The sequence below is a fragment of the Pezoporus wallicus genome, unplaced genomic scaffold (assembly GCF_028554395.1).
Source record: "Pezoporus wallicus isolate ANWC-B61680 ecotype Strahan unplaced genomic scaffold, APGP_CSIRO_Pwel_v1 contig_8723, whole genome shotgun sequence".
In the NCBI taxonomy this organism is placed as follows: domain Eukaryota; kingdom Metazoa; phylum Chordata; class Aves; order Psittaciformes; family Psittacidae; genus Pezoporus; species Pezoporus wallicus.
This window is the reverse complement of record NW_026635404.1, coordinates 15626-39156: the sequence shown is the minus strand read 5'-3', so window position 1 is coordinate 39156 and position 23531 is coordinate 15626. Positions and strand designations below refer to the sequence as shown.

Below are 23531 nucleotides of genomic sequence, written 5' to 3'. Positions count from 1 at the left end.
CTGCAGGCAGTGCTTCACCAGGCAGATACATACACAGCTTTGTAAAAGGTTCTGCCTAGAGCAATCGATAGCGCAGTCCTGGGGGATGCCACTTTCAGTCCCAGCTGCAGACAGACGGCAGAGAGCCTCAGCAGCATTTTCTCTCAGTTTTCTCTCTTTAGCCTTCTCCATCACCGCATTCAGTAGTAGTTACTGGTGTGAAGGGACAAGAAAAGTTGCCAAACCTTTCTGTACGGGGCAGAGCAGAGGGGATCACTGCATCCGCTTTAATAGCCCTGATGCCAACAACAGCAATGCTGTGCAATATATTTGGGAGACAGGAGATGACAAGTTCGTTGATCAGAAGTTTCATGCTGGAATTTGGTATTCCTGTGAAGAAATTATAAATGAAGAAGGTGAGTAAACCCCTGTAAATTTACTTTAGAAAGTCATCTAGGTTCTTCCTACTTATTTGGTGTCAACTTCCTCGGCTGCAATGCCATGCATGTATTTTAAAGGAAAAAGTATCCTTTAACTTTTTTTCCCTAGGAAGGGAGATCTTAAAGGGTACTATCTAGTCAATTCCTAAAAATTCCCCATAAATCCTGAAAAAACTTTAAGGTGACAGGTTTATTAGTATTAGTATTAGTATTAGTATTAAATTATTATTACTATTAAGTTACTTTACCAGGACAGTGTTTTATTTTCCTGATGTTTTTAGCCCCTTAGGCAAAAATAAACATATTTGCCTCAAACAACTGCTGATGATTCCCTATGGTAATGTCAGAAAGCACAATGTGATTTGTTTATTTTTAGAGTCATTTGAGCAATTAAATCTGTGAGATCTAAGCTATTTCATTAATTCAGCACAGCTGTTTCCTGCCTTTCATAAAGCAAAACAGGATTATTTTCACCCTGCTAAAGCCTAATCTAGAGACTTACTAATCATGAGTGGTAGCATCACTTTGTGTATGTAAATGTCAGTAGAATGAAATGAGCTTGCCTTTAAAGAAAGCTTCTGGTTATTTCTTGATCTTTGTATAAAAGAATTGCTTAGCTCCTTCAACAAATAGGACATTTATTGTAAATCAGCACTAAGTTTTCCCCCTTATGTTCTGACAAGTTTACAAATGACAACTAGATCATCCAGAGAAATCAAAGCGGCTTTCACATGTGATATAAAATGCATATATTTTCACAACACCTGTCCTTAAAGTCCAGTTCTACCACAAAGTCTTGTAAGCTGTGCAATTTTAAGGGGGTAAATGTCAAAGATCAGAGCAAAATACATGTCCAAAAGACATCTTTCAGGTGGTGATTGCTGTGGTTGTTTCATTTGTGCATGAGCTAGTGCAGTTCTTGTTTTCCAACTTAGTGGCTGAAAAAAAACCACCCCGTATTTTCAGAGCAGAGCAGAATTAATTCCAAGAGCTTTGTTCACAGCATCTGTGGGGGGATCAGGAGGTCACACGGGTTTGGAAATCAAAGCTTACAGGAATAAATTGTAATCAAGCTTAGAAGAAATTTGCGTGAGCAGCTGCTTTGTCGCTGCAAGGAGAGGACTTCAAATGAGTTGCTAGATTTCCCATTCTGGCTTTCACAGCTACAACCTTTTGGAAGTCAATGTCTCCCATTGTCTCCCATTCTATGTCTCCCAGATTCTGGTCCTGCCTTGAAAAAGTTCTGGAAGGATTATCCAGCTAAGTGTCAAGAGCAGATTGATGTACCAGGGACTCGGCATACAAATATACATTAGAAATCATTTCTCCTCATCTTTTCAATTTGTGCTTTTATGACAGGTTTAGCATTTTCTGCTTCCTATGAATCTGTTTCTTTAGGTTATTACAGAATACAAAATCATCCTAAATTTTATTTTAATTTTTTTTTTTTTTAGGTGAGAAATGTAGAAGCTTCATCAGTCTGACTCCAGCTTCTGATCGAGGTAGATACGAATAATTTGTGTAAATAAAACCTTCTTGATCACATTAACCAACACCAATATTCTGTATTTTGATATCAAGAATGCTTGCTTTAATCGCACAGGTTTTTGTCCTTTATTTACTTTGTCAACTCCAAAATTAAGTCCACATGACTTGAAATATTAATCTATGTCTTTTGAAGCCACTCCATTGGAATAGGTACGTTCTTTTAAATTACTTTAAATGTCACTACTGGAAGTCAAGATTTGTAAGTTCTTGGCCCCTCTTTCCTCATACTTCCATATTCAGTCATTAAATCTGTGGCTTGCACCATGCAGCCTGCAGAGGGACAGGCAGTGTGTCAACAAGGGCAGGCAATATGCAATTTCAGCCCCTTGGGGAAGAAGGCTCAGTATCTGAAGTCTCGTCCTCCCTACCACTGTTGCAGCTTCTCACACTTACTTAGAAAGGTTTGGGAAAGTTGTTGGCCAGCTCTTGCTACTATCTGGACACAAGACCTCCTGCTCCTGACTGTGAGACATTAGCGTGCTGACAGTAAAACAGCAGGCTGAGAAACCTTCATGAGCAGATTAACTTCTTGTGTAAGACATCATTAACAGAAATCCACAAAGAGACCGGTTAGCAGGTAAGCAGAGAAATGAAGCTCAGTGAAACATGGAGAGTGTCTGGGTTCATGAAGGCTTCTCTGCAAAAAATCAAGATCCTCTTTGGTGGAAAATTAATCCTATGGGGATGATTTTAGTTAATGACTAGACCCTCAGGTCTAGGACTGTGTGCATGGCCTTGCAGTCTGTTAGCTGGGTAACATGGTCTTCTGGTTTGGTACACTTCAGTCTGGACTCAGCAACTGTGTCAACAACAAGTAGGTAACTGGATAGTAGTTCTTTTTATATTAACTTTGATTCATGGTAATGTTAGGGTAGCTACTGAGTGTAAAACCATGCTGCTCCACTTTGTACTTTAAGCTTCTTAAGAGAATAACAGAAGCATGCAAGTACTCTACCACTAAATGGCCAAATCAGTAGAGGGAATTGCAATTTAGGGTGCCCACTGACCTCCAAGTTTTCCTATAAATGTTATAATAGCATCCTCACAGGATTTGAGCTCTTGTTTAACGTTGTGTAAACAATATAACTGAAGAAGAAAGAAATGGTGAAAATACTAAATGACTGCTTAGAATATCATTGGTATTTATTGGGTTTTGCAGGAGTTTTATGGCTGTCTATTGTCACAGAGCTTCTGTACATCATTTTGCTTCTGGCTGGAGTCATTCTTATGTCAATAGAAATGTGCTACTACAGCACTGTCATTGATGGGCTAAAGATCAACGCCTTCTCTGCAGTAGTCACCGTATTAGCAGGTACAGTTAAAGATCTCAACTTCCTATATCTAGGAAATGTAACATTGACAGACTTCCACCTGAAAATTAATAACAGTGTCCAAGTTTCAAAACTCTTACAACACGTTTGGAGACAGATACAGTGCAAGAGGCAGCAAAATGTTATGGAAAATATTATTTTCAATTAGCTATTTCTTACTATGATTATTTTTATATGTTATTTTTATAGCTTTTATTATTTTAATTATTTTCTTTTCATAAGTTTTAATTTCATTGTCAGGTTGGTTGTCAAAGGTAAAAAAGTAGCATACTCTTCCAAATAACTTGTTGGGGGTATTTTATTTCCAACATGCTAAGTATAAAATTAGCAATAGCCAAATTAAAATAGCACTTTTAAGAAGGAATAAAATGCAATTGGGTGTTAGTAGAGAGTCACCATTAAAATTGTCTTTCATTTTCTACATATTACTTCCTAAACCAGTGCTATTTAATCATAGGGTCCTGGGCACATTCAGTTTGGAAGAAACTTCAGAGGGTCCCTAGTCCAATCTGGAGGATTCTGTGTTGACTGCGTGTTGAGCAGGACGAGGTTGGACCAGAGATCTCTGAAGCTGTCTTACAGCCTGAAGTACTCTGTGATTTGTTCTATATTATAGAATTGTTGCTGAGGAATGTTGCAGTAAAAACTAAAAATTACATGTATTATGAGCAATGTTTCATAGGGTTATTAATTTTAGAGCCAGAAGCAATCATGGAGCTCATGGAGCAATCAGTTTGGAGACCAAAGTGATTTATACTTGGTGCAAGCTTATCTTTTAGAATGGCATCTAATTGGAAGTCAGACATCTGGCAGATGGTAAAGAGTTAATATTAAGACTGGTTTTGTCATTCTCTTAATAGCCAGTTGACAGTCAAACTCCTTTTTCCAAACAGTTTATTAAGAAATGTGCTATCATGGTTCCTGCTAACTCCTGAATGCTGTGTTCCACAGCATGAAGCCTCTTGTTTCTGTGCTATGTAAAAGGGTTCTCCCCATTGCCTGTTGATAGTGTTTCAGGCAACATTAGTATTCCAGGGAAAACCATTTCCCAGCTATTACTGGAGCCAGATCAGTGTCAGCTTGTTATGCCCGAGGACGTGTCCTAGACTAAGAGATTCTGTGCACTAGCTTATGAACAAACATGCTTCATGAACACTTAACAAATTGAGTCTTGTGAGTTTGGGATGAGACCATCTGTTCTGAGAAGCTAATGTGTTTCAGGCAGTGGGATAGTTGATTCTGCAAGGGTATTTATGGATTTGTAAATGAAGCTGAAATCAAAACAAAATAGATGTTCATGGGGAAGTTCACTACTGGAAGATAAAATGCAAAGGGAAAACAGATGATGATACCCTTAGGATTAGGCAGCAACCTAGTAATGATTTTGAAAAATAAATTATTAAATATAAGTCCCTTTCATAATCTTTTTTCAGTGCTTACAATGCTTTTTAATGGCCTTTAAGTGCTCACCTTTTCATTTACCTACAAAACTTCGATAAAGCACAGGGAAATGGAATATGACTGCATGCCTGTGAAAACTCTCTCCACTGAACAATAAGAAACTGTGAAGTGTATAAGGTGCAAGGCAACTGAGCAGTACTTGCTTGTAATGGCTGATCTCTGCTGAGGATTGAATTATTAAGACGTTTTCAGAGGATGAGAGCAAATCAACCTATGGCCTTTTAAAATCTATGGGCTGCACATCCCCTTGCTCCCCCTGATTACTCTGAGTACAGGGTAACTGTCAAGATAGTGTATTAGTGATCATATTGGCAAATACATGGCACATTAATACACTTAAATTATGCATTTTTGAGTGATTTATAGAGTTCAGGCACTTCATAAAATATTCTTCAGGAGCTCAAGGGACAAGTGCAAAAAGCTGACAAAGAAGAATGTCCTTAATTTACCTTTTCTAATGTTCTTATTATATTTTGTAGGTCTTCTGGGCATGGTTGCTCATATGATGTACACAACTGTATTTCAAATGACTGTAAATCTTGGTCCTGAAGACTGGAGACCTCACACATGGGATTATGGCTGGTCCTATTGGTACCTATTGGTTTATATTTGGTTCTTCCATTACATTTCAGTCACTTCATCTTATGTCCAAGGAATGTGTACCTAATTTATAAGGGATGGGTCTACCTTATTTCACTCCTTGGGAGGCAGTTAACAAGCAGCTGGTTTTCTCCAAATTCAGTTGTCTTAGATTATTACATAGCATGCATAAGATTGTGAATTTTGAATTTGCCATCCTTTAGTATGGAGACCTCCAACTGCTCTGCACAAAGCAGAAGTCCTTCTCCATACACATTGGATCCAGTACCCTCATCTCCCAGAACAGCTGCCTCGCATAAGGTGTTTAAAACTCTTCCAGCTTTAACCACTTAGGCTGAGATTTTCCTTATCAGATACACGTTTCAGGTTGTTGCATCTGGACCATTTCAGACAAGATGACTCATTTTTTTTAACTGTCCTAGGTAAAATTGCATTATTTTGGCTCTGTAAATAATTGCAACACATTTTCTGGGGAGATCTAGTGAATTTATTAGAAGAGGGCTGTTTAGAGGATTTTTGCTATCAAGATACTTCAAAAATCCATCAAATCTGATCAATAGCAAGCATTTGAATGTTCACATCCTGGAAACTGCTGCTATTTCTCCAACTGTGACTAAGAAGAAGAATAGGACCAGTTGAAAAAAGTCAATCAGGACCAATATTTTGGGTCAGTATAAAAGAGCTCAGGCTGATTGTCACCTTCGTACTTCTCTGACAGCTGAGATTGTCACTCATTCTTACTGCTCTTTCTACTTTTATTGTACCATTATTGAACAAGAGCTTATAGCTGCACGCAGTCTTGAGGGTGCAGACTTGCTAGGGATTTTTGCAATTAAATAGGTGTTTCTTTCATCTTTTGTACTGTTACTTTTTAACTTCCTAATAACTCATATCTCATTGGAAGGTCACAGTACATTAATCTGTGCCTTTCCAGAAGCCTGTTTCCTACGAAGCAGCAGTTTGAAGGTATTGTTACCTGTGTATAGAAATGGAGATGTTTCTCCAGTGCTTTCAGATGGATGAAGGATGGGCCTGGTCAAACTGGAGATTGGCCAGATCGTGACAAATGGTGTAACACACTTTATATGGGATATTCCATGCAGTAAAAAGAAAACCCATAATCCAGCTGAGCTTCTGTTGGTATTTCTCTTATGCAGATGAACGACTGGTTGCTATAGCTTGCTTCCTTGTTGAGTTGACCTGTTTGATTTCCCTTTTTGTCATTTGTCTGTGGGCAGAATTCAAATTGAATGCTCTCCTTCTTGAAGCTGAATTTCCATGTCAGCCAAAGTGCTCTTTATTTTATGAATCTCTCAGTAACAAGATTTTGCTCACTTCCTTCCTCTGTTCTCTGTAGTCAGATGGAGAATTCCCCATTTTTTCCAAATTGTTTATGGAAAACCAAAATTTCAGGCAAAAAACTTTGAAGAACCACACTGATGTGCTTCCTGTATTGACAAAGGAAACCATTTATTTCTAACCTTTGTTTTTTTTCTCTTATAAAGCAGTATTGATCTACAAGAGAATCTGCTCATAAGAGATTAATTGCTTTCAGTCTTTGCTAAGAGGCCTTTATAGAAGCTTTCTTGAAATCAGTTCCTTGCCCTTATGTCAGAGTCCTTCAAAGGGCTTCAACAGGTGGATTAGGAAAAGCACCTTCATAGTTTGTCTGCTAATGCTACTGTACTTTAATTATTTAGCCAAAAATGCCTCCAACATGAGTCAGGACTACTGCAGACCTACTGCTTTTATCTCATTGCCAGGGCTGAATTTTCAATTCTTCTCTACCATGGCTGGCGTAAACCCCAGGTTACATACCACCATAGGTAGGCATGCCGTCCCATTCTTGCTCCGTTCACAAAAGGAGGGAAATCTGTCTGCGTCTGGTGATTTGCTCCTAGTTTTACAGCTTTTTATAAGAGCTCTTTTGTGGCTCCCCAAATTTAAGAGTTAGTCAGGGTGTAGTCTGACTGATTTTAGGAGCAAAGATTGCGTAAACTGCTCCTCTTCTTCCTACTTCTATGTGCCCTTCACATCTACATGCTATGCTCTACCACCCTCAAATTCTTGAAAAGCATACGATTTCCTGATCACCTTGGAAAACAATCCTGGCTAAAAATATGTATTTTAAAACCTAAATGTGTTTGTTGAACTACAGCAGGGATGTGGAAACAAACAGCTCTGAGGGAGAAGAGAGATAAGCAGGAGTGTCTTACACTGATCTCTCCACCAAAGCAAACGATTCATTAGGTAATCATGACCTTACCATGTTGAGAAAGCCTCCAATGAGCAAATTCCTCCACAGTGAACTCCAATACATTCCACTGTGGCCATATTTTTGCATGCTACTTTTACAGTTCCATCATGCATTGTCCACTCAGTAGTTCAAGTCAACTTTGGTCCTTTATGCTGTTTTCTTATGGTTTTACTTTTAACATTTAGAAGTTGATGGGCTTTTCTTTCTGCTTAGTCATGACCTATGTTTTCTCAGGAATGTAATTCAGTGCTTTAAGCCTGCTTTAGTGAGCTACTTCATTGTGCATTCTCTTTTCCTTTTAACCCTTTTGGATAACTGGCACACATACATCTCAGTGGTACATCACCTGTGAGATTCATAGTCTCAATAACTACACCTTTTAATTTTTTATGCATCCTCTTTTTTTAATAGTTCCTTTTTCTGATATTAAACTCTGAGTAAACAGAGAAATTTGAGGTAGGATTTTATTAAACAGGAACGTTAAATGTGAATATGTAGATGTCAAAATGTAAGTTAGGTATGTAAATGGTCTTTCTTCTCCCACACCATGCTCCTCTTTCCCTAATACACCCCAATACAAGCGCATGTATGCAGTATTTTCACAAATAAAATGGAAGGACATGGATATGAAAACATTCTGCTAATTTCTGATAAACCTTTTTGTTTATAGCCTCGCATGGGCTTCCTTCGCTTGCTGTATGGCTGCAGCTGTCACCACTATTAACAAATACACAAAAACTATTTTGGAATTCAAGCACAAAAGAAAAACGTTGGGAAGGAGTTTAAAGATTAAATACAAGTTTCCTGATCGTACATCTCCAGAGAAAGCTTGCAATGTGTATGTGAACTCGTTTCACAACCGTACGGAGGACCCTGCACGTCCAATAAAAGGCTTGCGTCACCTGGCCACTATTTCAGTTCTGTAAATTTGAACTGTACCTCAAGGCATCCTATAAATCATAATGTCAGATCAAAATGAAACAGTATTAATAAAAATGTATACTTGTGTAGTGTTAGTTATCTTTATTTTTTAATAAATAAATCCTATTTCCATGAGTGTTTCAAGGAAGTCCTAGTACTGGAAAAGTGCGTTCAGGTGTCTCAGTTCCAAAAAGACAGTGATACAGGCCATCCAATGTTCTGATTTGTAATCACTCTCTAGTGCTAATATAAAGTATGTGAGCTTGTTAGAATTTCAGAGGAGTTTCCACCCTCATTCTTTATTGAAAAGACTGTAAAGCTCCCATGCCAATCCGTGCTATCCTAAGCTGTATGTCAGATAAATCACCTGTTTCTTTCCACTGGTTAAGAAGGGCACTGGGAGGTTAGCTCTGGATAGGCTGTATTTAGGACACGTGTCTGAAATTAGACAAGAGACTCCTCAGTTCTAAGACTTTCCAGTCTTAGCATTTTTTAAATTCTTCCTTACTTCAAGGGCCTTTGTGGCCAGCAATGTAAAGGATCTTGGCCAACACCAGAATACAACTGATTTCACCACAAGAACCCTTAAATTTAACACAGGGGAGCTGCAGCACACATTAACAGAAAATTGTGTGCCACCATGCACAGAGACCAACTCAGAGAAGTTTCTCATCTTGTGGATGTCCAGTCCCTGGCAGTGTTCAAGGCCAGGTTGAATGGGGCTTGGAGCAAGCTGCTCTAGTGGAAGGTGTCCCTGCCCGTGGCAGGGGAGTTGGAACTGGATGAGCTTTCAGATGCCTCCCCATCTAAACCATTCTATGATTCTATGCGACTTTCAGACATGTGAGAAGTTTAGAAAAATTAAAAGGGCTGTAGTTGAGTATCTTGCTCCTATGACTTCTACAACTAAATCTGCAGGCCTGGTTTCATCCTCATTTATGAAAGTTAGTATTATTAAGGAATTTACATGGCTTAAAATATAGATAAGTGAGGCTAACAGAAAATATCTCTTAATGAACTAATCTCATAATATTCTTAATGTCATAGAATTTGTTATATGCAACATCTGTACCCAGGTATTCAGACAGTGAGGCAGAGATGGACAAAAGAAATAGAAAATTTATGATTAAATAATAGATTCTCCTGGAGAGAAAAATACTACTTCAGAAATACCAGTGGAGAAGCCTTGTTCTTAATATGAGAAAAAAAACCACAAAATTATAGAAAAGTGTGACCCATTTAAAAGGTCACCTAATCCTTCTTTTTCTCTAGGCAGGATAAACTAAAGCTGCATTGCTTTTTTACAGATGTTTCATTAATCTCTTCTTTAAAGCTTTCAAATACAAGCATTCCAAAATTTCTGCGGCATTTATCCTTCATGCTTAACTATTCTTAGCAGAAAATTCTTTCCCTGTAATTCTCCTCTGCATTAACATTAGCACATTGTCTTTCTATGGCAGAAATGGAGAACAGTTTAGTTCTATCCTCTAGGAAGTACATTTTAGGTATTTGAAACCTGTTTAGATATAACTTTCTTCTATTTTCTATATTAAAATACATCTATCCTTTAAAAAATTCTCAAGAATTTGATCATAGGTGTGCTTTAACCTTTTTACCCTCACTGCTTTTCACTGTGGTTTCTTGAACTGTTCCACATTTTAAAAGTGAAATATTCAAAATCACTGAAGAATTTCTGCTGATATCTGGAAAGTGCAAAATGGAGCAGATGGATTATTCAGCTTATTTCAACACACAATCCATTTGCTTTTAGAACAAAGCAAGGCAATATTGATTCATGTTTAGTCATGATGTCCTGTGATTCTCTGATCTTTTTCTGATTAAATCCCCCAGTTATTCCATATTTTGTTTCTGTGGAGCTGTGAAGGGCTTGACTCTTGCAGAGGTTCAGACACAAGTATAAATGAGACCACAGCAAAAGCCCTTTTTTTTTCTGAGGGGGCAGAGTTCTGTTGAGGAGCAAGTAGATTTTGGACAAAGTGGATGTTTGACTTCACAGTTAAGGTATAGTCATTCAAACAATAAAAGCCCAGTGCTACAACAGCAAATAGATGGAGCTCCAGCAGGTACTACTTCCCTGAGGTAGATGCATGCATGTTTCTTGAAGCCAGAGCAATTGAATTAGAGATACATGAACAGGTTAACGTCCCTGCAAGGTGATAACCATATATTTTCTTCCACTGGGAATTCCTGTCATGTTTGGTGAGTCTTACTGATAGAAAGAGGTAGAAAATTGCAGCTGCTGTGGAAATCTATATGAGCAATGGGGCTTATTGTAGCAACAAATGCAGTTTGGCTGCATGCTTCTTGGGTAGGTATTTCTTTTGTAGGTATTCTGCAAACAACGCATTTTGATAGTGCCTGCAAAAAAGTAGGTGATCGTGATGTCTGTGAGAACTGATGGCACAAGAAAGGCCAGGGTAAGGTTTGCAAAACAGAATTTATGCTCTTAGAGTAAAACTAACAATCAAGACACCCTTATATTATCTTTATATATATTCTGGTTCACCTCATAGGATGAGACAAAAAGGGGTAAGTGCTCAGCATGAACTTGGAAAATGGGACAGGGAGGAAAAGCCTGGAATGACTATGAGAGACAACTGTGGGAATATGTGAAGTTCACACAGTTCACATGAGTAATGGCCATGCTTATGTCGGACATGATGATTAAGGACCACATGTGGCAGAGTGGACAAGGGAACTCAATGCTCAATAGCAGTCAGAAAAATTCCTCAGGACCAGGATTTGCATAAGACATGCAAAAGAAGGAAGGAAGTGAAAACCCCAGGAAGCATCTGTATGCCTGTCTGTGAATGCAGACTGTCTATCTTTCTTAAATGCTGCATTCAGCAGTGGCCTGTCCATCTAAAAATTAATAATAATTTAAAAAAGATATACCAGGAAAAGATATAAAGAAGAACAGGAAGAATAATTCAGACTTCTCAACAACAGAGACTAAAGAGATATCAAGGCTCTCCCACCTGGAAAACAGGTAACTGCATGGAAAGTATGATGGGCATGGATGACTGAGAGTCAGTGAATTGAGTGCCATTATTTTTGTCTCTCACAGTAAAAGAAGTAGGAGATACCAGAGAATATTATCTGATGACCAGTTTAAAGCAAACATAAGGAAGTCTTTATATATATATATATATATATATATATATATATATATATATATATATATATAGGATTAATTCCTCAGGGATAGAATGCTTTGAATAGGAATTTGAAAAAAAAAATATGAAAAATCGGTTGCTTAACAAGATGCAGAGACTGATTTTGTTTCAAACTGTGTAGCAGATGATCAGAACCTGGGAGAGTGTAATACAGGGAGCGTCTCCATATTATTGACCCATTCTAATAATTCACTTTTTAAGAAGCATGCACTCCAGGGTCCTGTTGCAGATGGAATATTGAACTAGGTAAGCCCTTATTTGGGCTCACCATTTGCATATCCTGCAAGTATTTCCAACGAGTACATCTGAGGAGCACTCTGATCCAGTCTCTGACCCGATTTTCCACTAATTTTTACTCCTCAGTGTCCCACATCTCCCTTCTTCCCCATCCCTTTGTTCCTGTAAGTTCTCATCAGTCTTAGCACTTGCAGACTATTCTGATAAGTGGCAGCAGGTCCCCAGAATTTGATCTGCCAATTTAGATTGGGAATCACTCTCTTGTAACAGCTGTAGAGTTCCTAGTAGAGTTTTTCCTATACTGTTGTAATGCAAACATGATGTCTTGACATATTCACTGAATCCAGAATAATAGAAGTCTCACAGATGAATGTGTGTCAGTGGTAGTGAATCACTGAGACATTGACTGGTTCATGTTTAATAAAGCCTCCTGCTTTATTCTACCTATAGTGAGAAGCAGAAATCATTGACAGAAACTCTTTGCTATAAACACTGACAGAAACATAAACTTCTTTCAGGTCAAAAGCAGGGAAAACCCTTGAATAAAATCAGTTTTCCTCTTCTGTCTTCTGCTTTTCCCTAATCCCGGAGGCAACAATGGCAAAAAACAGCTCAGGAAAGAAGGTGCGAATGTAAACTGCTGCTCTGGGGATGGGGTTGGCCATAAGTACCTCCTGCTTCTTACTGCTCACAGTGCGCAAGACTTCCTCTGCCACCTCCACCGGGTGCACACCGTATGCCACCTTTCTGAAAAAGACTGTAAATCAAAGAGAGAGGAGTGGGAGCTACAGCACACAGTGAGGCACATCTGAAGGAATGGTGGTGAAAAGATACGCAGCTAGTGAAACAGTCAAATTAGTTACGTTCCTATGCACTTTTTATCCCTTACCCATTCCCTTTCCCTCGTCAGCATATCCCTAAGATCTTTTTACAGTTTTAAAGTAAAATCCTCATAGTGCCTGAAAGAAAGAACCACTTGAGTTGGGTGGAACTCTTCCTTGGGACCTTTCATGCTCTGCTCTATCTCCACTCCTCATGCCCTGGTGTATTTATTTTCTCACACAAAGATGTCTTTTTCTGTGTCCTTCTCTTTTCACTAGGCTCATCCCATCTCTCCAGTCTCTCTTTTCTTTTACTCCCTAGCCTGTTCAGTTTTCCCAGGGCAGTGGTGGAGCTACCATCCCTGAAAGTGTTCAAAACTGTGTAGATGAGGCTCTTAGTGACATGGGTTAGTGGTTACCTTGGCAGTGCTAAGATAAAGTTTGGACTTCATGATCTTAAAGGTCTTTTCCAACCTAGTTGATTCTATGATTCTATGATCCTTTCTGTCATTTCCATTCTTCTTTTATGTTCCTTCCCCCTGCGAAAAGCCTCCATACTGCTGTATGGACCTCAGCTGCTGTCTCTCTTAATGCATCAGCACTTACATTTCCAAATAGATGCCTCCCAGTTGCCAGGCGCTGGTTGGCGATGGTATGAACAGATGAAGGTTGGATTCACAGTGCTGACAGATATATCAAACTCTTCCATTTCAGCTCTAAGACAATCAAAAAAGCCTACAGCAGCATGCTTGGAAGCCGCATCTAAAAAAAAAGAAAAAACCACCACATATGTGTGTTTGGATATAGGAATGCATGGATATAGCTATATAAAACCATAAGCCCTGCAGCTGCAATCTAAGACAATTTTAATATTAATGTTACAGTAATTGAATGTTAGGAGTTTTTTTAACTACTCTTAGTGCCTTTTGATTGAGAATGGTATTAAAGAAGGGTGATAGTATGTGAACCTTGACCAAAAACCAGAACTATGTGTTGAGTGCAGCAGAGCTGCAAAGCACTCTTCCACCCCGTATTTGACTTGGCTTGCAGTGAAAATCAGCCTGTGCATAACAGAATCTAAAAAATGGCATGTGGGCTCCAGAAATGGAAAGAAGCTTCTCCATTCATTTGCTTTCACATTCCTTGCTCTGGCAGCTTCATTTCATGACACACAGATACAGGTAGAGACATGGTATCTTGGTGACCTCTTCTCCCACTGATGATCTTGTACACATACAATGTATCTTGACACAAGCGGCTTTTTCCTTGATGAAAACCATTTCAGATGTCCCACCAATGTGTTGTTTCTTCCCTAAGCCTTTTTCATTGCTCTTATACTTATTTTGAGATGGGGGACCACAATTGCACACGATGTTAAAGATGTGGGCACTGCATAGATTGATACAAAGGCATAAAGAAAGGATTTTTTTTCTCTGCTGCTTTCCTCATAGTTTATGTCACTGTATATTGCTTTCATGGAACTGTAAGTCACAATCCTGATGTCTTGCAGACCTCTTAATTCTGAGCCTATCATCCACTTTGACCTCCTGTCACAGTTAAAAATGCCTGTTTACATCTTCTATTTCTGTCCCCTAACTTTGCATTTTATTAATGCAAAGACCTTTCATCATCATTCAGGACAGCTTAGTTCTATTAGGAGATTCAGATGAAAGACCTCTACAATCTTCTCAAAAGCCAAGTGCAATACAATTACTGTATCTCCTTTGGAACTCCCACATATAAATCCATTAAGCAGTAGCTACTATCTGCCAGTGTGTTATATTTACACACTACTTCATTATGGTTTCTACTAATACACCCAGTACAGCTGTTAGACTTTCAAGTTTGCTATATCTTGAATGTCCCCTAAGATCTTAAAAAACCCCTTTCTGTCACATTTATTATTCTCTTGTCCTCAAGTACCTTAGGCAGTCATTATACTTTAAAGATAGCATTTTACTATTTCGCCTTGAGTTCCACTTCTTTGATTTTTTTCAGCCAAATATTTTATTAATAGTTTACTGAATTCGGATACAAGTTAGAACTTTAAATAACTTTTAATTATCAGTGCCCTGGAATGCTCACAATTTATGCATTAGGTTGTACATTTTTGCTACGTATAACTTACAAGCTGCACGAAACGGTATTCCTATTTTTCCTTGGATACTATTAATTAGAACTATTTGGCCAGTTCTTCTTGAGATCATGTTGGGAAGAATGGCTGGGAAAAAAAAAAAAAAATTAATAAAAGAAAGAGCTCTGTAAGTAAAAGCAGTCAATGCAACTGGTGAAAAAAGTGACATCTGAAGTGTAGAAAGCACAGCTTTGATGAACTTTGTCTCAATACCACAATCAAAAATACCACAAAATCCAGTAGCTGGAATTTGAGTTTCTTCTAGACTTCACTTGGGTTGCGCATGCAGAGTTGGGTCCAGTATTATCAGATTCAATTGTTATTCTGTCTCTGTCCCTGCAACAGCTTTGAAAACAATTGGATTTTAAGCTTAAAGCGACAACAGCAAAACAGGAAGAAAAACTAAAATACCTTTGGTTAATGTTATAGGTCCAAAATAGTTGGCATCCATTATCTTTTTATCGAGTTCCAAGGAAATGCTCTGCACTGCTCCTTTGACCTTCATACTTGCGTTGTTGATCAGTATATCCACACAGCCATAGCAATTCACGATTTCTTTAGCTACATCTCGAATGCAGTTTATATCTGTTATATCCAGAAGTATGAGCTTTGGTGCATATGTCTAATAAAGAAAAGATTTACTGAAAGAATACCTCTAACATAAAAACTTATTTCCATTTACTTTTCCTGCAAATTCATTTACCTTGTTATCTAAAGAAAGGGGTCTTACCATTCTCACAAAACCTTTGATTTGTTCTTTTAAAACACTCTATAAAGAAGGTAGTTCAGCTATGGGAATTCATAGACTCTGAAATGGAGATGAAGCAGAACATGATGGGAAGGGAAAGCTAGACTTGACCCTTTTGAGTTTTGTCTCTCTTGTAATCAGTGGAGACAGATAATAGACAAAGAGGGTGAGTCCTATCAATCCAAGTTCGGGTTTATCTGCAAGCAGTCCTCTGGAGAACTTTGCTGACCACAGAGTTTAGGGTTTAGTGCTTAGTCAGTCAATTTACATATACATGTGGGGCAGTTGGAAGGCACTATATTAGTGTGATGATCTAACGCAGATCCCTTAGTCCTACTTCATATTTTTTTCCTAGTTGAGCCTGTGCAGGCTAACATGAGCACACTACTTTTATAGTTATTTATGCAGATGAATAAAGACCACAGAAAAAAAAAAAAAGAAGAAAAAGAAAAAGAAAAAAAGGAAATAAACCCCCCCAAAACCCCAAAAGGCCAAAAGCAGATATTTGCTCGCCTGGCTGTAGAATTAGTGTGATGCCTTCAGGAACACCTGTGCCCTGAAAGCTATCTGTTGGTCACAGAAGGAAAGCATCAAAGAAACACCTTCCAAAGATCTGGCAACAGGGAGAACATTGCATGCGTACTTGCATGGTGACCCAGACAGAGGTAATGAGGAAAGGACACTCATTCACATGCTCCTATGCTTTTCTAGCTGAGACTTCTCCCAGAGTGGAGAAACTCAAAATTTACTCAGTCTTTAGACCCATTTCCCACTCTTCGACCACTCTAATTATGTGAAAAATGGATAATAGTTCTGTGATTAAAGAAACACTTTGGATCCCCTTCATCTAAATTAACACACAAATTCCTCTGCCTAGCATTTCTGCTTGGGTGAGTTGTTCAAAATGCAGGACCACTCAGTTGCTTTAAAGTAATTGCCTTGAATTAGCTCAAGAAACCGGGAATTCAGAGTTACACTTTTGGCATCATGCTCTGAAAACCTTCAGAGGTTTCTCTTTCGCTCTCTGGACTGTGTTGGATGTGTTACCTGGGTGACCAAAATCACCATTAACGGTGAATGATGTTTCATGTACCTTGTTTTACTGGATTTAAAAGAATTTTGTGTACCTGAACCAGATGTTTACATCAAGTTGTGAATTTTCAAAGCAGTTAGGAAATACTTACCACGCTAGGGTCTGCCACATTAATTAAAGCATCATACAAGGCTTCTAACTTTTCCCATGTCCTGCCACACAACACAAGCCTTGCTCCTCCAGTGTGAAACACCCGAGAACATTCTAGGAGAGAAATATGCTCAGAAGAAACAATAACATTCACAACAATTTGATTTTGTTTATCTTGCCTGAAACAGGATGCTGGTTTTGCTAATGATGTTAAATCTACGCTTTAAAATGCATTCATTTTGAAGGAATAAATATACATGAGAAAAAAAAGAAAGCATTAAATGGCAATAATGTGTGAGTAATAAATTAACATTTGATGGCTTGGCTTCACAAACGAAGATTTGGGAAGGGCTTTACCCACGCTTACTAGAAGCGTGATAATGACTAAAAGGGCAATATGGGATAGGCAAATCCGGTTGGAAGAAAGGCTCCTTGGTCATTCAGGATGTTTCCAAACAAGACTGCCATCTCCTGGGTCAATCTCGAGCGACCAATGTCCTGAACCGCCTGCATGCTGTAATGGTATAATGGGCAATTAATGGTACAGCACAATGGTACTGCTTACTCATGGGCTTTAATAAATTTTTAATTAATAAAAGAACAATACGCCAGTTAATGGATGATGGTTTTGAGTAAGAAAAATCATTCTGATTATCTTTCTTCCTTAACTCTCTCCACCTACTGACACACTTGCTATAGAGAAAAATATATACATAAATATATGCCTAAGGTTGCTACAATACAAACTGCAGGGTTTTGCAAACCTTCATGTCTACTGCAGTATAAAGAAGAAACCAACCAACCCCAGTAAGTAATAAAACTAGCTTTGTATGCTACCTTCATGAAACTCATCTACAACTCTGAGAAACAACAATGCAGAAAAACCACCCACTGGGCCACAGATGGAGCACCAATGACAGAGGCATTTCTCCTAGATTCTCTTCCTTTCATAGGTAATCCATTCCAAGATCTCTATCTTCTGAGTTTTAGAACTTCCCAGTAGTCAGTAGAAATATCAGGGACCAGCTTGAGCTACCTCTTGTTCAGCTACATTCCCTGAAGCCTCCTTGAGAAGGCCACTGAGGTTTCTGGCTATGCTGGGCTGGCACGTTTTTTTCTCTGTATAGCCAGGGACATTGAGAGCTAGGGGTTCACCCCAGTTTAAACTAGGTCTCTGGGGAGGATTCTTCTCCCACTGTTACACAAGTGAACTATGATCATGATTTTCTGAAACTGAGGACTCACATAACAAGAGGAACTGGCCGTCAGTGTTACTCACCATCCCATCAAGAGGAGCTGGCAGTCAGTGTTACCCATCATCCCCACAAGAGGAACTGGCCATCAGTGTTACCCACCATCCCATCAAGAGGAACTGGCAGTCAGTGTTACCCATCATCCCATCAAGAGGAACTGGCAGTCAGTGTTACCCATCATCCCATCTCAGAACTGTCTAGAAGACTGCAGCCAGCTCATTAGTTTAGGTCTTCATAGGAGTATGTGATCAAGAAGATCCAGATTATGAAACACCAGGCTGGAGCATCTTGAGAGCTTGTGTCTGGTCTATTTTCTTCTCTAGGTGGTGCTGACGGAGAGCACATTCCCCACTGTCTTGTCAGTTTGACCAAAGAAAGAGAATGGACACCTCCTGGCCATCTTTTGGAATTTATTGTCAGTTGTATCCCTCTGGCTGTTACAGGCTGCTACAGGGGGCACGTTCTAGCTCAGTTGAACCAAAACTGTATCTCTTAGTCAGGAATCTGTAACAGTTGTCCGTACTCCTGAACAGGAAAAGTACACAATTGCTTGCCTTTTCTTTCTTGGAATAGATAATGTCTTGCAGATAGGCCTGAAGATACAACTGATGATTTGCCCACTGTGCCAAATATCTGGTTTGGTGTGCAGCCAGATAACTAGTCGACAGTGGGTTATGTGTACTGGTAGGAGTGGAAATCAAGGGTTCTTTTTATTCTCATGGGTTTTTTTCCTCATTAGGTCTTCCAAAAAGCTCTCAGCCTTGGAGTCCTCATATTTGGCCCATAAATCAGATCTATTTGACAGTTATATATTCAGCACGGGAACAGGGATATGGTCTTACAATTATTCTCATTACCTTTCCAGCCTGTTTGACTTGTCTTGGCTCCTATGGCCTTTGCTTAATGGGCAACAGTACAGCCCTGGTGCTATAGCTGTCTGCCCTCCAAAAAGTGTTTTCTTCAGATTTCAATACCCACAGACAAAGCCAGTTATGTTAATATGCCCATCTTGGATTTCTTAAGCGCTAATGTCAGACTTTTAATATCAGTATGGAAGCACTTCTGGATGCACTGTTTTATTTTTGGAAACCTGTGCAGCTGGAGACTTTTATTTATGTAATCTTTTTTCATAATTTACAGCAGTACTTTTCATTTTCTTTTTCTAGCATAGAAAGATATTTAATTTAAAGCCCAAAAGATTATTTGCCACTACAAGGACAACTATACCAGTATTTTTCCTATAAACATTAGCAGTTGGGGCAACCTAATGAATAAAAAGTGACTACTGTGGGAACAGCAATAAAAGGGAAAAAGGGAAAAATTATGTTCTCTTCTAGAAGTATCCCAGACTTTTCTGAGTTATAGCCCTGAGATGAAATAGGAATCAGGTTTAAATAACAACCATAAACCATTGCAAGCATCTTGAATCAACATAGTTTTTGTTTTTCTCTTTTTTAACTTTAATAAATGTTGTCTTTAGTCTGGAAATTCTTGCATGTGGGTAAAGGAATTTGGCTGTTACCTAAGAGCTCAAATATGCAGCAGCTGGCCAGACAGCTGGTATTTTAAAGCTCTAGATGAATGGCCATCACATATACATGAGTGGACTGCACAGTAAATTCTACATGATTTGGAATCATTCAAGCCTGCAAATAACTTCTGAGCATCGCTGTATACTGGGATACCAGCAGTAGGTATGTTTAGGATAATAGAACAAAATTGCTTTGAGTTACCTCCTTTTTCATCTATGTGAAAAAGGGGATGGGGCAGGGGAAGTGATTGCCTTTGTAGCCTCATGAGACAGGCAGCAGCTAGTCACAAAACCAGCCAACAAACAAAAAGATGAAGAAAGGTCAATAAAGAAACTGAACTCAGGAAAATCTTCCCAGGAGTCATGCAGCGCTGGAGAAATGTTCAGTAGATGTTCCTCATCCTTGGAGGCTTCCAAGGCTTGAAGCCACACACAGTCATGTCTAGTACTGGTGGTATTCCTGCTCCAAATAGGACTTTTGTCTAGAAACCTCCAAGCATCATATGATTGGATCATAGATCCAATCTCAGCTACAGAACTCTAAATCATGCCTCTTCAAACAAAATACTGACCTATAACCAACCAGAGAAAATGCATGCTAATATTATCTTCAACTGAAACTGAAGAGTGTCCCAGAAAACGAGCGACCAGGTGGGATGTGGAGGTCAGAGTTAGTTCACACCTTGTCCTAACAGGCTCTCATGAAGAGCACTCCTTGCCAGTATAGTGTGTGTTTCTGTTGCAAGTCTCTGTTCTGCTAAGAAATAATTCTGCAAGAGCATTCTCTTTCTCCGTATATTTTCTGCTTGGGTGTGCAAGATTTCCAACATAAAGTCTTTATTGAAAATGCCAAGATGTAGCCTCAAACTGTATTTTCTTATCAGGCACTTACATCTACTTCCTCTCAAGTGATGCCCAGTGCAGGACTGTAAATAAGCAGTACCTTTAACCTGGCAGCACCGTGTAAGCAGGCAATATGAGCCAAGGAGAAGTATATCCTGAGTGGCTGACCAGCCAGGCAATCAGCTCATATAAATAGCTAAACTATCACGTACCTTCTCCTTCCATCCACTGAACCAACTATTACACATAGCCAGGCAACCCAGCTGGAGGGAAGAGGAATAACATGGGGATAGAGGGGCAGAGATATGCACAGGGACATCGAGTGTCCCTCACAAGGGGGGAGCACTGCTGTTTACAGGAAACAGGAAATAATGAAGTCTTTAAAGGGCTGAAAAGGAACATATAAAAAGTAAGGTGAAACCTGTTTATGCTGATTTGCAGCTACTCTGCAGTGACAGTCCATGTAATAAGATCTAGTAGTAGCAACATGCTAAAAATAACACTCATCATGTGCTTACAAAACCTCTCATTATATTGAATTGAATAAATAGAAATCTCTGCAGTTCCTGAAAGTTCACCAGCATTTCCTGTGGCTGAGACTTAAAAGGTACATTTAAATAACATAGGATTTATTTGGAAATGTATTTCTTAACTTCTGTTTCATTTAGGCAGTTATGAACATATAAAAGGTACCGAATGGACATTTTATCACCTAGAGGGTGGTTCTCTGGCTATCTCTAACACTGAAAAGAAATGAGACAACTCACCCTTGCCCAGTCCAGAGATGGCATCTGTGATCACCACCACCTTGTTTTGCACAGCTGACTTGGACAATAGCCACCGGACTGACTGGTAAATATAAATAATTCCACTGATCCCAAAAATCAGCAATGGTAGTGCAAGTATAGCAAAAATACCCATTTCTGCAGGAAACAGAAGACCATATGAGAGTAAAGGTAATACGCATTTATTATGTTTTGAATTATTCTTCCCTAAAAAAGAAATGTTTTCACCTCTAGAAAATTCAGTAATCATCATGCCAAAGGCTTGAAGCTTGTTTTCCAACCAATGGCTTGCTATTATTATTTAATAAACAGAGTAATACTATTTGTTTGCTTGTTTTCCTGTTCATTGCATGGTCTGAGCAAAACTGGATTCCTTTTAGTTAAAATTACTCTATGTTGGCAAAAAACATAATAAAACTTTAGCACAATTATTGCCTTGAAGCAAAACATAGACTAAAATATATTACTAGACAGAATATTTTAATTCTGATTACACATAATAGAAGTGTTTTCTGTTCTAAAAGACAGAGAAAACAGAATCACTTACTATGGCTATGAAGACTCCAGCTAGAGGTAAAGCATTCTTCTGTATTTTCCTAACTTTTTGTATTACAGGTTTAATTGAAGTCCTTTAGCAATTTTGTAGAGCATTGCATTCGTTGAGTCTGCTTGCCTGAATGAGAATGGCTCGTAAAGCCATGTGACAGAGATAACTTTAAAAGTAAATATAGCATCTACAGTGTGATTCGCATGCCTGACCTATCTAGTCCAACAGGCTGGACAGTCATGTAAAAGCTCTCGGTACAGTATCAATTCAACTGTACACAGAAACGTCTATCCTTCCATACCACCTTCAGTTGCAGGTCATAGGACTGTCTCAGTTTCTTGTCACTGGCCTTAAACTTTACCTATAAACATTTGTATAAACTCGATGGTAACAATAGGTCTGCAAAGAAGTTGAAATAATCACTGTTCAGCAACATGAATAACATATGCATGAGTCAGGAAGAGGTCTTTGAGCAAGCTGGAACACAGACCAGGCTGGTGTAACGCACTGCTATTCGCCAGAGGCTCCTTTCCACTTTTGGCATCTGCAAAGCTGATGTGCCTCTTTCCCAGCAATTTCAGGACCATATCAACTTTAGGTAAGTGATCTAACTGCTACATTTCCTGCAGGGAGACATTGTCTGTTAACCTGACAATCACAGTTATGGGTTTCCTTTTGAGATTCTAGGGAAAAGAATGGTTTACCCATAAATCATTCCTGCTTTGCTGTTTAAAAAAATTGTATAATAGTCTTGAAATTGTAAGTTTTGACAACCAGATTCAGTACTTCTGTTCATGCTGTATAATTACTTATCTAAATTCTATGTTCTAATTTTCATTTCCAATGACAGAATGACAAGCCTACAAATGATAGAGGGTCATTGATATTGGAGTGTTCTACCAAGGCACAAAGACTTCATGGTTAGGTCTGCAGTTGTCAGGACAGTGTTAGCTTTCAGTGAGTGGGAAAGGATTGAAGGTCATTCAAGAGGGTATAGGAGGGGACTTTTAGACATATTTATAAACCTAACTTGCTCTAGAAGCTAATGACATTGGGAATCAAGAGATCAAGATGCATATTCCTGCCTGTGAAATTTGAAGTTGCCTGTCAAAGAGCCATTTAAGATTTCCAAACCACCAAATTGTTAATATACCAATGTTTGAAACACTGAGTGCAATTCTAGACTCCATAGTAAATGACAGATATGAATAGATACCTGTTTTCCAATGCAAAAAGGTCATGGTGTCCTGAAATTTGTATCAGTTTCCACAGGAGAATGTAAAAACATTAAGTCAAATGAGCTGAGAAGTTACCTGCAGAAGCAGAGAGGAAATCTGCTTTTCCATCACTATTAAAGCCTCATCTATTTCTATTTGCTTTTGAAGCATCAGCTTCAAATAAACAGTAAATAAGCTGGTTTGTTCCTTTTATGGAATAGGATGTGTTGTTAATTTATTTATTCAAGGTTCTAAAAACATCAACAACAACAAAATCAACCCCAAAGTTCACACTAGAGAGAGGATTTACAGGAGTTTGAGGTTATTTGTTTGCTTTATTTTGAAATGAACTGGAGCAATGGTACAAGGACTGTAACAGCAAGAATAAGTCAATTGGAAGAACTATACAAGCAACAAGATGCAATAATGGATGGATAAAATGCTAAAATGTTTATTAATAATAATGAACAATTGTAAAGGAAGACTACCTGAGTCATC

The 23531-nt window shown here is 38.6% G+C and overlaps 2 protein-coding genes across 2 annotated transcripts; one reads left to right on the top strand and one right to left on the bottom strand.

The window, feature by feature from the left end:
* GSG1L2 (GSG1 like 2) lies at positions 1–8586 on the top strand. Its single transcript, XM_057423038.1, has 5 exons — positions 1–395; positions 1874–1921; positions 3127–3279; positions 5239–5350; positions 8287–8586. The coding sequence occupies exons 1-5, from the start codon at positions 86–88 to the stop codon at positions 8540–8542; spliced, it is 879 nt and encodes a 292-aa protein (XP_057279021.1). The 5' UTR covers positions 1–85; the 3' UTR covers positions 8543–8586.
* Positions 8587–12381: 3795 nt separating this feature from the next.
* Positions 12382–21972, bottom strand: DHRS7C (dehydrogenase/reductase 7C). Its single transcript, XM_057423088.1, has 7 exons — positions 21817–21972; positions 21252–21407; positions 16859–16971; positions 15338–15548; positions 14921–15013; positions 13399–13554; positions 12382–12728 (listed from the first exon to the last, which is right to left on the bottom strand). Exons 2-7 carry the CDS (start codon positions 21403–21405, stop codon positions 12520–12522), a joined length of 936 nt encoding a protein of 311 aa, XP_057279071.1. The 5' UTR covers positions 21406–21407; positions 21817–21972; the 3' UTR covers positions 12382–12519.
* Between the last annotated feature and the right edge of the window lie 1559 nt (positions 21973–23531).